The sequence below is a fragment of the Pleurodeles waltl genome, chromosome 6 (genome assembly GCF_031143425.1).
Source record: "Pleurodeles waltl isolate 20211129_DDA chromosome 6, aPleWal1.hap1.20221129, whole genome shotgun sequence".
Taxonomy (NCBI): Eukaryota; Metazoa; Chordata; class Amphibia; order Caudata; family Salamandridae; genus Pleurodeles; species Pleurodeles waltl.
In genome coordinates this window covers 41,535,424-41,547,581 of record NC_090445.1, presented here as the reverse complement: position 1 = coordinate 41,547,581, position 12,158 = coordinate 41,535,424, and the positions used below count along the sequence as shown (strand labels likewise).

The following is a 12,158-nucleotide window of genomic DNA, read 5'->3' as shown; positions in this document are numbered from 1 at the left end:
CAGGGGTACCAGTTACAAGGGACTTACCTGGGTGCCAGGGTTGTACCAATTGTGGAGACAAAGGTACAGTTTAGGGAAAGAACACAGGAGCTGGGGCCTGGTTAGCAGGGTCCCAGCACTCTTTCAAATCATAACTTGGCACCAGCAAAGGCAAAAAGTCAGGGGGTAACCATGCCAAGGAGGCATTTCCTTACACTATAATTGTAAATCAGCTGAAGGGCACTGAATGCATTCAGTGACAGCGCTCATCAAAATAGAAACACAGACAACGAGGCTTTGTGGGACTAAATTAAATGCAACTTTTAAACCCAGCTTCATGCAAACGAACTGCATTGTTTTCTAATAAGAGCTGCTAACTCGTCCTGCCTTGGAACACATAAAACTGTGCCTACCTCTGTTTTCAGTTGGCCCTCTAAAAACAGGGACATGTGGTAAATCTACTTGGTCGCCACCCCTCAAAGCAAAAAAAAAAAGAGTGTTTCTCATGCACCTTTTTAAGACCTATCTTCAAAACTATGAACCTACATTTATTAGAAAAGCCTTGACAGAGTTTGCTCGTTATCATCTGCAGCTACTTTCTATAGCACTTCAAACCCAACACAGCATCCATGCACTTGCAGCCCTGCCAGATTTTACAGGTCCAAGCGTGATTTTCAGTTTTTTTCCCTTTGAATTCTGGGACCTGTAGGTTCTTTTCTTGTTTTTGCAGTTCTATATAGCGCAACTCAACCCAAAGGGATTGGAGCGCTTACCGTGAGCACCAGTTACATTACACAAGAACACATTTGTTTTTGAGAGATGCAAGGCCTGATTTAGGGTTTGGTGGAGGGGTTACTCTGCCACAAAAGTGACGGATATCCTGTCCGCAGAAATATAAATCCCACAGGATATGTTCTGTCACCGTTGTGATGGAGTAACCGCTCCTTCAAACTCTAAATCAGGCCATAAGTGATTTACCCAGGTATACAGGATCTTGAGCTCACGCCAAGACGCGTCTCCAAAGTTAGGAGCTCTAGCCTTACGCCCCTGGGCACAAGATTACACCACATCCTCTTCCATAAACTCGTTTATTCCATTATAAAACATCAGGCATGGACCTGAGAAACGTGGCAGCAATGCATTTGAGAGTTTTACAATACAATCAGCATTTTGGAGGAAGTTCTTCGCAATTTGCTGGAGGGACTGTATGTCAATATGTTTGAAGAGGAAGTGCAACTACAAATCCCAGAATCCAAAGGGCTCTTGGCTGTAAAAGCCAAGACTGGTGATATCACAAAGGACATGGGGCTACTTGATAGCTGTCCCTAGGGGGCATTTACCTCCTCCTCGACCCCCCACAAACCCTGTCCTCTACCTCACAGTGGCCAGGCTGGTAATCATGAACCTGACTTTGGCTACGGTGCATTAAAATAAAACGTGCATGCACTTTCTGCACGGTCCGGGCTATTTCGCGAGCAGTGCTTGCACTCTACGCGCACTTCCGCACGTCCCAGAGCGCCCCCTCCCTTCTCCACCCCCTCCCTAGTCTCCGCCCCTCACTCCCCAGTCTCCGCCCCTCACTCCCCAGTCTCCGCCCCTCACTCCCCATCCAATAATGTCAGCTGCACGCTGTGCTATCACCCAGTGACACTGATGGTGCCAAATGCAGCGCCCAAGCACGTTATTAAATAAATACAGATTGCAGAGGTCGGCGATCCCCGTTCCCAGTCCCGCCCCAAACCCGCCAGTCCCCTCCCCTCGCCCCACAGCCTTTTCTTGTTCCCTCCCACCCCATTCTTTATTTTCATTCCCTCCTTTGCTCCATTCTCTCTTTCCCCACACCTTTGTCGTGCACCGCCGCTCCCCACCCTGGCCTCCCCATCCTCCACCTTCCTCCCGCGGCTGCCAGCTCATGGACCCATAAGGCAGAGGCCCCGGCCAGCCCCCGGGGTGTGGCCGACCTTCCCCCGCCCTGGAAGTGCTGCGCAGACTGCGCCCGGGTCACAGCTCAGCTTTAACTAAACTTCCCAAAAGTCTCTTTCTTTGTGTGCACCCCCTCCCTCCTGCCCCCCAGGCTCGGCTCGGGGGCGGCTACACCTGGGCAGCCCTGGCTCCCAGCACAGGTGGGAGGGCGCTGCTTGTTCTCCTGCGTTACACGCTGCTTCTAGGTTTGTGGGGGCCGGGGCGCCCCTAGAAGCTCTCCAGGATGCGGTGGATACCTCGATTCTGCAGCCCTGCCTGCCGCATGCTTCTGGTAAGGTACCCCGGTTGCACACGTGCCTCCCCCGAAGAAGAGTTGGGGTTTTGGGGGGGGGCATGGGTACAGCAGCTGTTGCAGGCAAACTTGTTTCAGGTTATGTTGCAATCTCCTTCTGGAGCACGTGACCTAGTGTTTTTGTTGTGCACGTTGCTCTTTGTCGATCCCCCCCAGGTGTCAGTCAGTTGGTGTGTTCCAGTGACAGGAAACCCTTCTCTCTTTTTGCACGCCTGATTCTCTGCTTATATCGCTTATCGTTCTGCATTTCCATGTTTCTGTTTGCATGGAAGTTTTTTTTCTTTTTGTTTGCATGCCATTTTCTCTCTCGTTTCTCTGTTGTTTGTATGCCATTTTCCCTCACTGTCAGTTTCTCTCTGGTTGGTTGTCCTTTTATCTGTCTATATGTGAACTCTTTATTGAAGAATTTTATTTGGCGCCGCAAGACAACTTTTGATCACTGTTTGTCACACAACGTATTCTGTTTAAGCAATGTGGCCGATCACAGTAACATTAAAAGTTCGTTTAGCTTTTCTTGTTTAGCTCTCACAAGTCTGTTTCTGTTATATACTTATCTCTGGTGGTCCTTTGCACCCCGGTCTGTCCTTATGTTGACCTTATCTGCAGAAACCTCTGTTGCCCTGGGCTGGTCTCTTCTGCCCTTATCTCTGGGAGCCTCTGTTCCCAGGGGTGTGTCTGCCCTTTTCTTTATGGGGCTGCACTTTTCTCTAGGGGCCTCTGTTCCCTGGGGTGTGTCTGGGCTCTGTCCTCTTCTCCAAGGGCCTCTGTTCCTAAAGCGCCTGGATTCTGCCCTTTTCTCTGGGTTCTGCCGTCTCCTCTGGGGACTTCTGTTTCCTAAGATGTGTCTGTGTTCTGCCTTTCTCGCTCTAGGTCTGCACATTTCTCTAGGTGCTTCTGTTCCATAGAGTGTGTCTGTGTTTTGCCCTCTTCTCTAAGGGCCCCTCTTCCCCAGAGTGCACCTGGATTCCACCCTTTTATCTGGTAACTTCTGTTCCCTAAGGTGTGCCTGGGTTCTGCCCTCTCCAATAGGGGCTTCTGTTTCCCAGGGTGTGCCTGGGTTCTGACCCCTGCTGTAGGGGCCTCTGTTCCGTAGGGTGCACCTGGGTCCTGCTCTCTTCTGTAGGGGCCTATGATCCCTAGATTGTGTTTGGGTTTTCTCCTCTTCTCTAGGGGCTTCTGTTCCCTAGGGTGCGTCTGGGTTCTGACCCCTTCTCTAGGGGCCTCTGATCCCTAGGGTGTGTCTGTGTTCTGCACAGTTCCCTAGGGGCCTCTGTTCCCTACACTGTGCCTCTGTTCTGCCCTCTTTTCTATGGGCCTGTGTTCCCGGGTTCTGTTTCTAGGACCTCTCCCTCTCGAAACCCATATGTGTTGTTATATTGCGTGATCTCTCAACAGCCCCTGCATCCAGGTTTGCTTTGGACTGGAGTGATCTGGGGAGATCTGGCAGACGTGAAGAACTTTTGAAATTATTTAGATTTGAAACTTTGTGAAGAATACCACATCCTGAGTGTTACCGGGGTCTCTCTGCAACCAGGACACTCCCAGTGCATTTGAAACTGCATGTGTTGTCATTGCCCGTGTGCCCTCGAGTCTCTCTTGCTGTCTTTATCTAAGTGCCCTTCTGCCCACAGGACTGTTTTGACTTAGTTAGTTCTTGGGCCTATCCCTATGCTTTCAGTGACTTTGGTGTGTTTTCTATGGGATCTGTTTCCCGGGGTGTGACTGCAGCTCTTGTCTCTAAGCAGCAGTTCTCCTGTCACTTTATGTCTACACTGCCCATAACTGCCCTTATATCTGACCTCCAGGTCTGTTGTTTTGGAGTCTGCCTACTGCTGTCCTTGTCTCTGAGCTCCAAGTCTGCTGTCACTTAATCACCACACTGCCCAATGTTGACCTTGTCTATGAGCTCCAGATCTGCCACCTAGTCTCTACACTGCCCACTTTTGTCATTATCTCTAAGCATGCAGCTGCAGGAATGGATGACTCCTCTGATATGTAGACAGATTGTCAGTCCTGGTCACTGCTATGTGCTGCGTTCATTCGTCACACCACAGAACCCGCACTGGTCCATTCAGAAGCCACATGTTGCTGTTGATACCAAAAAGAACCAATAAGGCTTAGGACGGTGCCTACGTTTTTTGAATAGAATACCCCTTCATCGCGACCACAAAAAGATGAAACACAAGATTATGACTAGAACTGATCTAACTTCGAAAAAATCAAGAGGGAATGAGAAGCGTAGACAAGGTACAGTGCTTCCTGGATGTATATTAACGGGAGTGTATCCACATCAGTCTCAATCAGTCGGATTTGCCTTGGGATGATAGCGATACCTTCACTGGCTACTTTCCTTCCGTGGTTTGTTGACCCCTCTGTGGTGCTCATAGTCAGTAGCATCATCATGAGGTCTCTCCTCCACCAGGAGGTCAAATGTTTCTGATCTGAGGTGTGGTGGGGTCTGTGCAAAAGTGAGTTAAAATTCTCATGTCCATGATAATGCTCCTTCTTTATTATCATAAACCGGGACCTGGACAAGATAAAAAAAGTTAGGGTGTACAATCTGCCCTTTACATCCAGTCACTGAAAATGAAAAAAGTCAACATGTTCAGCCTACTTGCGCTCTATGGTCTACAGCTTCCAACAGGACCACGTGAATGTCGGATCCCCATCATATTAATGAGGAAAATTTCCTGAAAAGTTGATGGATGCGTTCACTTCTCAACTTGAGGTGACTTTTCATCCCCTGCAAAGACATTATGGAGTAATAACAAGCGTGCTTACTGTCGCTTTCCATGTCTAGATAAAAATTGGATTGTAGATACACAATGTGTCATTTATTCATCCGTCACATATAAGAGACCTGTGATTCTTCAATAGCGCCCAAATAGGTTTTCTCTCAACCACTCTCCAATGGTTGTATGACTCATTATTCGCCGCACCAGAACACCTTTGTTTGTGTTCTCATAATAGTTATGCATCAACACTCCTAAGTGGAACTATAATCATGCACTTGTGTTTCATTGGAAAATAATGACAACTAAGAAAAACTCATCGATTTAGGAGTGTCTCCAAAGAAAGTACATTTTGTAATTATATCAATGGATAATCGAGGTGTCATTCTTCCTAGTGAGTATAAGCCCCTCTATGACTCATGCATGTCAAAAAATGCTTGCCCACATATCTTATTAGACAACTTTCTGAGATGCCAAGTATGCTGTGGGAGGAGGGCAGATTTTGTTCACGATGCTAAATATAACTACAAGAGAATTGACGATATAGGGTGAATTTCTAAATAATAAGGGCCAGTTCAAGAACATGGAGGACAGAAATACTCCGTCACATCCCGTCCACTGTATAACGATCCCCATAGGATAAAATGAGATTGTATACGGCAACAGGATATCCGTCACATTTGCGATGGAGTATTTCCCTGCCGCCAATTTCTAAATCAGTCCATAAATTTCAGATCTCACTTACTGTGGAACATCTTTGTACTCTTCAGTTACCTAATCGTGGGTTAAATGGGGAGGTACTGCATTTTGAAACCTTCCATTGACAGGTTCTAACATTTGTCACAACTAGATCTACAATGGGGTATTCATAGTGCGAGCCCACAGCAAGAGTGTTCAGAGGCTAAAATTACCTGCAGAGGACAGTGCCGTACTTCTGGGCAGCGTGGAGCTGTTCTCGTTGCACCTCCTCCCAACCCCGAACACAAACTGAGTCCTGACAGGATGTGCGTTTGAAGGAGCATTCAAAGGGCGCTCATTCAGGTGTTGTCAATTGGACGTGCTCATTAACCCAAGCCATGTTCATAATCATAGAAGGCGGACTAATAACGCATCTTCCTCAGAATGTAACATCCATTTTAAATTAATTCACAACTAAGTTCCTTCAGTCTTAGTAATGCCTAAATCCAGTCAGTAAATCAAAACCTCAGTAGTTAACTCAGCTGGTCCAATAATCAATTCACAGTCCGATTTATTAATTACTTAGACATATTTTGTTTGGAGAAACGCCAAGATTTAGGTTTCAATTTTGGTCTTCAATTAGAAGCATGAGTTGCTCTGTTCAATATTCGTTGTTCGAAGAAACAAAGGACCAGATGTACCAAAGGATTTTACCCATTCTGTGTCTATGAGAATATGCTTTATTACATATGGCCCGAACAGTGGCTTGGGTTTCTCTCTTGTTTAGCACAACAGTTGAGCACAATTACTTGACATAGTGTCAAGGCGGACTGATTGCACTTGCTTCAGTGATCAGGCCTGCATTGCTATTACGACTGAACAGTATATGTTGCCACACCTACACACACATATATATGTATATTTTAGCTATAGATGGTGTAGACCTAATCCTAACGGAAACTTGTTACTCTTCATAATCCTGATGTTAAACAAGTAGACTAGATGAGTACCTGACTGAAATTCCAGTTGGAGCCGGCAACCGACAGTCAGTAAATGTGTTTGAGATATCAATGGCCATACTGGAGAAACACTTCACACTGGAAGTTAATTTGGTGATGGAACACCACATGTTTTTCACACATGTTCAGATATTTGAAGACAATATTGTAAGTTATGCGTTGGCTCCTAGGGGGTTGTCTGTGACAAGTAAATCTGGGCCACTGAATGACTGATTAAAGATTAAATTGTGAGATGCAGAAAGAGCAAGAAAGCTCCTGAGGCTAGCATCAGAAGTGAGCACTTTGTTTGCTATTGCTTTTCGCTAACAACGCCTCATTCGGTTACGCCATTCCGATTGCAGTAGGAATTGAACAGACAGCTGTGTAGAAAACAATATTTTTATATTTTTGGAGACGATCAGATATACACACTTTTTGTTCAGTACAGTGATTTATTATTGAATAAATTTGTCAAAATGGTCCGAAGTTCATTTATGACACAGTAATCACACTTGATTTTTCACACTGCTTAATCCAGTGTTCCAAAATAACCAACACGTGTTTTGCTGAATATCCACTTTTTCAAGGCTTACTCACCCAGTCACTTGTCTCCTACAGTTGATCAAATACAGCTCACTCTCTCAGAGGCTAAGACTCACCATGTGAGCATCATTTAACCAATCCTTAATCCCAAGCATATAGTCTTCAAAAAATTTGACCAGTTTTTCCTCAAGATTTAATTGGTTCTACATGTGTACATGGTAAAAAGCAACACACAAAATGTTACATTTGATTCCTCAATTTGAAATTATGTGAGTTTCCTCGTCACCATATCTAAATGGTCCAGAATTTTAATCACCTTGTTTCCAGCTAAATTCTGTTGATTTTCCTTGTCACGTTAATTACTGCTGCTTTTCAACCTTCTCTAAATAGTCAGTGTCACTCGTACTGCCTTTCAGCTCCTGAGGTTAGCATCGCACATGAGCATTACCTTTGCTATTGCTATTCAGAAAGTCTCTCAGACAGCCTTTTGGAACTTGATGCTACCATGGAAAATCAACTTTGCAGTATTTTTATAATTATTCAACAACACTTCTTGGTACCTAACAACCAGTGTGTATATTTGATCATCTCCAAAAACATTTATTTGTTTTGTACATAAAATTTCCTTAGAGGGTAACTCGGGTCCCTGGGGTAAAATGTGGGCCACTATCCTGGTTTACCCTAATCCAATTCACTATACAACTGTGTAGCTCAAGGCAGTGCTAAAATGTGATCAAATTAAACAAAAGTTGAACATGTGAAAAATGAACAAAAATCAAAGTAACATTATTGATGGGAAACAGAAAAAGACAAATGTTCACAACAGTGACAAGTTTTGAAATGTTATTGTATCAGTAGAGGCAACATTTGAAATAATGGCAAACAATTAAGTCAGTAGAAATTGTAAGGACATTTTTAAAACAAGTAGTTAGGACCTAGAAACAACTCATGTCACTGGAAATTAATGGTAAAAATGCAAGAGTGTTAGCTGACTCTGGAAGTTTGTTTACATTACTCTCACAGGACTCCTATCTCAAAGTATGGGAATAAATGTCAGTAGTTTAGCAGTGCCTGATATGAAAGCAAGTGAAAATAGGGGCAAACTGTAGGAGGCTGGACTGGCTTGTAGTGAGTACCAAGGGGTACTTACACCTTGCACCAGGCCCAGGTATCCCTTATTAGTGTATAGGGTGTCTAGCAGCTTAGGCTGATAGATAATGGTAGCTTAGCAGAGCAGCTTAGGCTGAACTAGGAGACGATTGAAGCTCCTACAGTACCACTAGTGTCACTTGCACAATATCATAAGAAAACACAATACACAGTTATACTAAAAATAAAGGTACTTTATTTTTATGACAATATGCCAGAGTATCTCAGAGTGTACCCTCAGTATGAGGATAGCAAATATACACAAGTTATATGTACACAATACCAAAAATATGCAGTATAGTCTTAGAAAACAGTGCAAACAATGTATAGTTACAATAGGATGCAATGGGGACACATAGGGATAGGGGCAACACAAACCATATACTCCAAAAGTGGAATGCGAACCACGAATGGACCCCAAACCTATGTGACCTTGTAGAGGGTCGCTGGGACTATTAGAAAATAGTGAGGGTTAGAAAAATAGCCCACCCCAAGACCCTGAAAAGTGAGTGCAAAGTGCACTGAAGTTCCCCAAAGGACAAAGAAGTCGTGATAGGGGAATACTGCAGGAAAGACACAAACCAGCAATGCAACAACGATGGATTTCCAGTCGAGGGTACCTGTGGAACAAGGGGACCAAGTCCAAAAGTCACAAGCAAGTCGGAGATGGGCAGATGCCCAGGAAATGCCAGCTGTGGGTGCAAAGAAGCCTCTACTGGACAGAAGAAGCTGAGGATTCTGCAGGAACGAAAAGGGCTAGAGACTTCCCCTTTGGAGGACGGATCCCTCTCGCCGTGGAGAGTCGTGCAGAAGTGTTCTCCCGCCGAAAGACCGCCAACAAGCCTTGCTAGCTGCAAATCGTGCGGTAAGGGTTTTTGGACGCTGCTGTGGCCCAGGAGGGACCAGGATGTCGCAAATTGCGTCAGGAGACAGAGGGGACGTCGAGCAAGACAAGGAGCCCTCTCAGCAGCAGGTAGCACCCGGAGAAGTGCCAGAAACAGGCACTACGAGGATGCGTGAAACGGTGCTCACCCGAAGTTACACAAAGGAGTCCCACGTCGCCGGAGACCAACTTAGAAAGTTGTGCAATGCAGGTTAGAGTGCCGTAGACCCAGGCTTGGCTGTGCACAAAGGATTTCCGCCGGAAGTGCACAGGGGCCGGAGTAGCTGCAAAAGTCGCGGTTCCCAGCAATGCAGTCTGGCGTGGGGAGGCAAGGACTTACCTCCACCAAACTTGGACTGAAGAGTCACTGGACTGTGGGAGTCACTTGGACAGAGTTGCTGGATTCAGGGGACCTCGCTCGTCGTGCTGAGAGGAGACCCAAGGGACCGGTAATGCAGTTCTTTGGTGCCTGCGGTAGCAGGGGGAAGATTCCGTCGACCCACGGGAGATTTCTTCGGAGCTTCTAGTGCAGAGAGGAGGCAGACTACCCCCACAGCATGCACCACCAGGAAAACAGTCGAGAAGGCGGCAGGATCAGCGTTACAGAGTTGCAGTAGTCGTCTTAGCTACTTTGTTGCAGTTTTGCAGGCTTCCAGCGCGGTCAGCAGACGATTCCTTGGCAGAAGGTGAAGAGAGAGATGCAGAGGAACTCTGACGAGCTCTTGCATTCGTTATCTAAAGTTTCCCCAGAGACAGAGACCCTAAATAGCCAGAAAAGAGGGTTTGGCTACCTAGGAGAGAGGATAGGCTAGCAACACCTGAAGGAGTCTCTGACGTCACCTGGTGGCACTGGCCACTCAGAGCAGTCCAGTGTGCCAGCAGCACCTCTGTTTCCAAGATGGCAGAGGTCTGGAGCCCACTGGAGGAGCTCTGGACACCTCCCAGGGGAGGTGCAGGTCAGGGGAGTGGTCACTCCCCTTTCCTTTGTCCAGTTTCGCGCCAGAGCAGGGCTAAGGGGTCCCGGAACCGGTGTAGACTGGCTTATGCAGAAATGGGCACATCTGTGCCCATGAAAGCATTTCCAGAGGCTGGGGGAGGCTACTCCTCCCCTGCCTTAACACCATTTTCCAAAGGGAGAGGGTGTAACACCCTCTCTCAGAGGAAGTCCTTTGTTCTGCCATCCTGGGATAAGCCTGGCTTGACCCCAGGGGGGCAGAAACCTGTCTGAGGGGTTGGCAGCAGCTGCAGTGAAACCCCAGGAAAGGCAGTTTGGCAGTACCAGGGTCTGTGCTACAGACCACTGGGATCATGGGATTGTGCCAACTATGCCAGGATGGCATAGAGGGGGCAATTCCATGATCATAGACATGTTACATGGCCATATTCGGAGTTACCATTGTGAAGCTACATAGAGGTAGTGACCTATATGTAGTGCACGCGTGTAATGGTGTCCCCGCACCCACAAAGTCCGGGGAATTGGCCCTGAACAATGTGGGGGCACCTTGGCTAGTGCCAGGGTGCCCTCACACTAAGTAACTTTGCACCTAACCTTTACCAGGTAAAGGTTAGACATATAGGTGACTTATAAGTTACTTAAGTGCAGTGTAAAATGGCTGTGAAATAACGTGGACGTTATTTCACTCAGGCTGCAGTGGCAGGCCTGTGTAAGAATTGTCAGAGCTCCCTATGGGTGGCAAAAGAAATGCTGCAGCCCATAGGGATCTCCTGGAACCCCAATACCCTGGGTACCTCAGTACCATATACTAGGGAATTATAAGGGTGTTCCAGTAAGCCAATGTAAATTGGTAAAATTGGTCACTAGCCTGTTAGTGACAATTTGAAAGAAATGAGAGAGCATAACCACTGAGGTTCTGGTTAGCAGAGCCTCAGTGAGACAGTTAGGCACCACACAGGGAACACATACATATAGGCCACACACTTATGAGCACTGGGGTCCTGACTAGCAGGGTCCCAGTGACACATAAAAAACATACTGAAAACATAGGGTTTTCACTATGAGCACTGGGCCCTGGCTAGCAGGATCCCAGTGAGACAGTGAAAACACCCTGACATACACTCACAAACAGGCCAAAAGTGGGGGTAACAAGGCTAGAAAGAGGCTACTTTCTTACACAAACAAATAAATATAATAAGGGTGAAATGGACACAAATAATGCAGAAAGAGAGAGGAGTGTATTTGTGTATTACGGAAGGTGAATAGTGCTTAGGATTGTAACATTAACAATATTTTTGTATTGTATGTAATGCTTAAGAACCAGTGGCAGTAGTAAATACCACCTTGGAATTAAAATAAATATTTGATTCATATCCTAGTTTTCTTGGATAATTTGGGATTATATTATAACTTAACTGTATAGTTATATTGAATAAAAGGTAACGGCTGTTGTACACAATAATGATGACAATTTCATTTCTCATGGGAGAACCACTTCAAAAGGAAGCACATGAAATAAGAGAATCAGTAGTATCTTCTGCATGGCTGGCCCCAGTGGTCTTGGCCTTAAACCATGGAGGCTCAATTCCCATGCGCGTGAATTGCTTGGTTAAACAAGCATATTTGGTTTGGCAGACACCCTCTGCAAATATAGCAGAGATTCTCAGTCTATGTGTAGAGGTAGAGTTTTTAGTATGCTGGACATCTCTATTGCTGTCCGGCCAATCAATCTACATGAAGCGTCTAGGCCTCTCACATCATTTGTTACACCTTTAGGAACCTACTGTTGCCAGTGAATGCCAATTGGTTAAGAATACTGCTGTATTCCAAACAGTTACACAGAGAACGCTTGACAGAATGGCAATTGTGTTATACTTCAGAGACAAAACTCTAATAAAGGTTAAACAGAGACCGAACATAATGAGGTATTCAGAGAAGCCATATGGAGAGTCGATGCATCGCTAGT

At 45.9% G+C, this 12,158-nt stretch overlaps 1 protein-coding gene across 1 annotated transcript in view; it reads left to right on the top strand.

The window, feature by feature from the left end:
* The first annotated feature begins 1,669 nt into the window (after positions 1 to 1,669).
* LOC138299135 (carnitine O-acetyltransferase-like) overlaps positions 1,670 to 12,158 on the top strand; it is a 65,349-nt gene continuing 54,860 nt past the window's right edge. Inside the window, exon 1 of the mRNA XM_069237185.1 lies at positions 1,670 to 2,233. Coding sequence (XP_069093286.1) covers positions 2,186 to 2,233 — 48 coding nt within the window. The 5' untranslated portion in view covers positions 1,670 to 2,185. The remainder of the gene's footprint in view (positions 2,234 to 12,158) is intronic.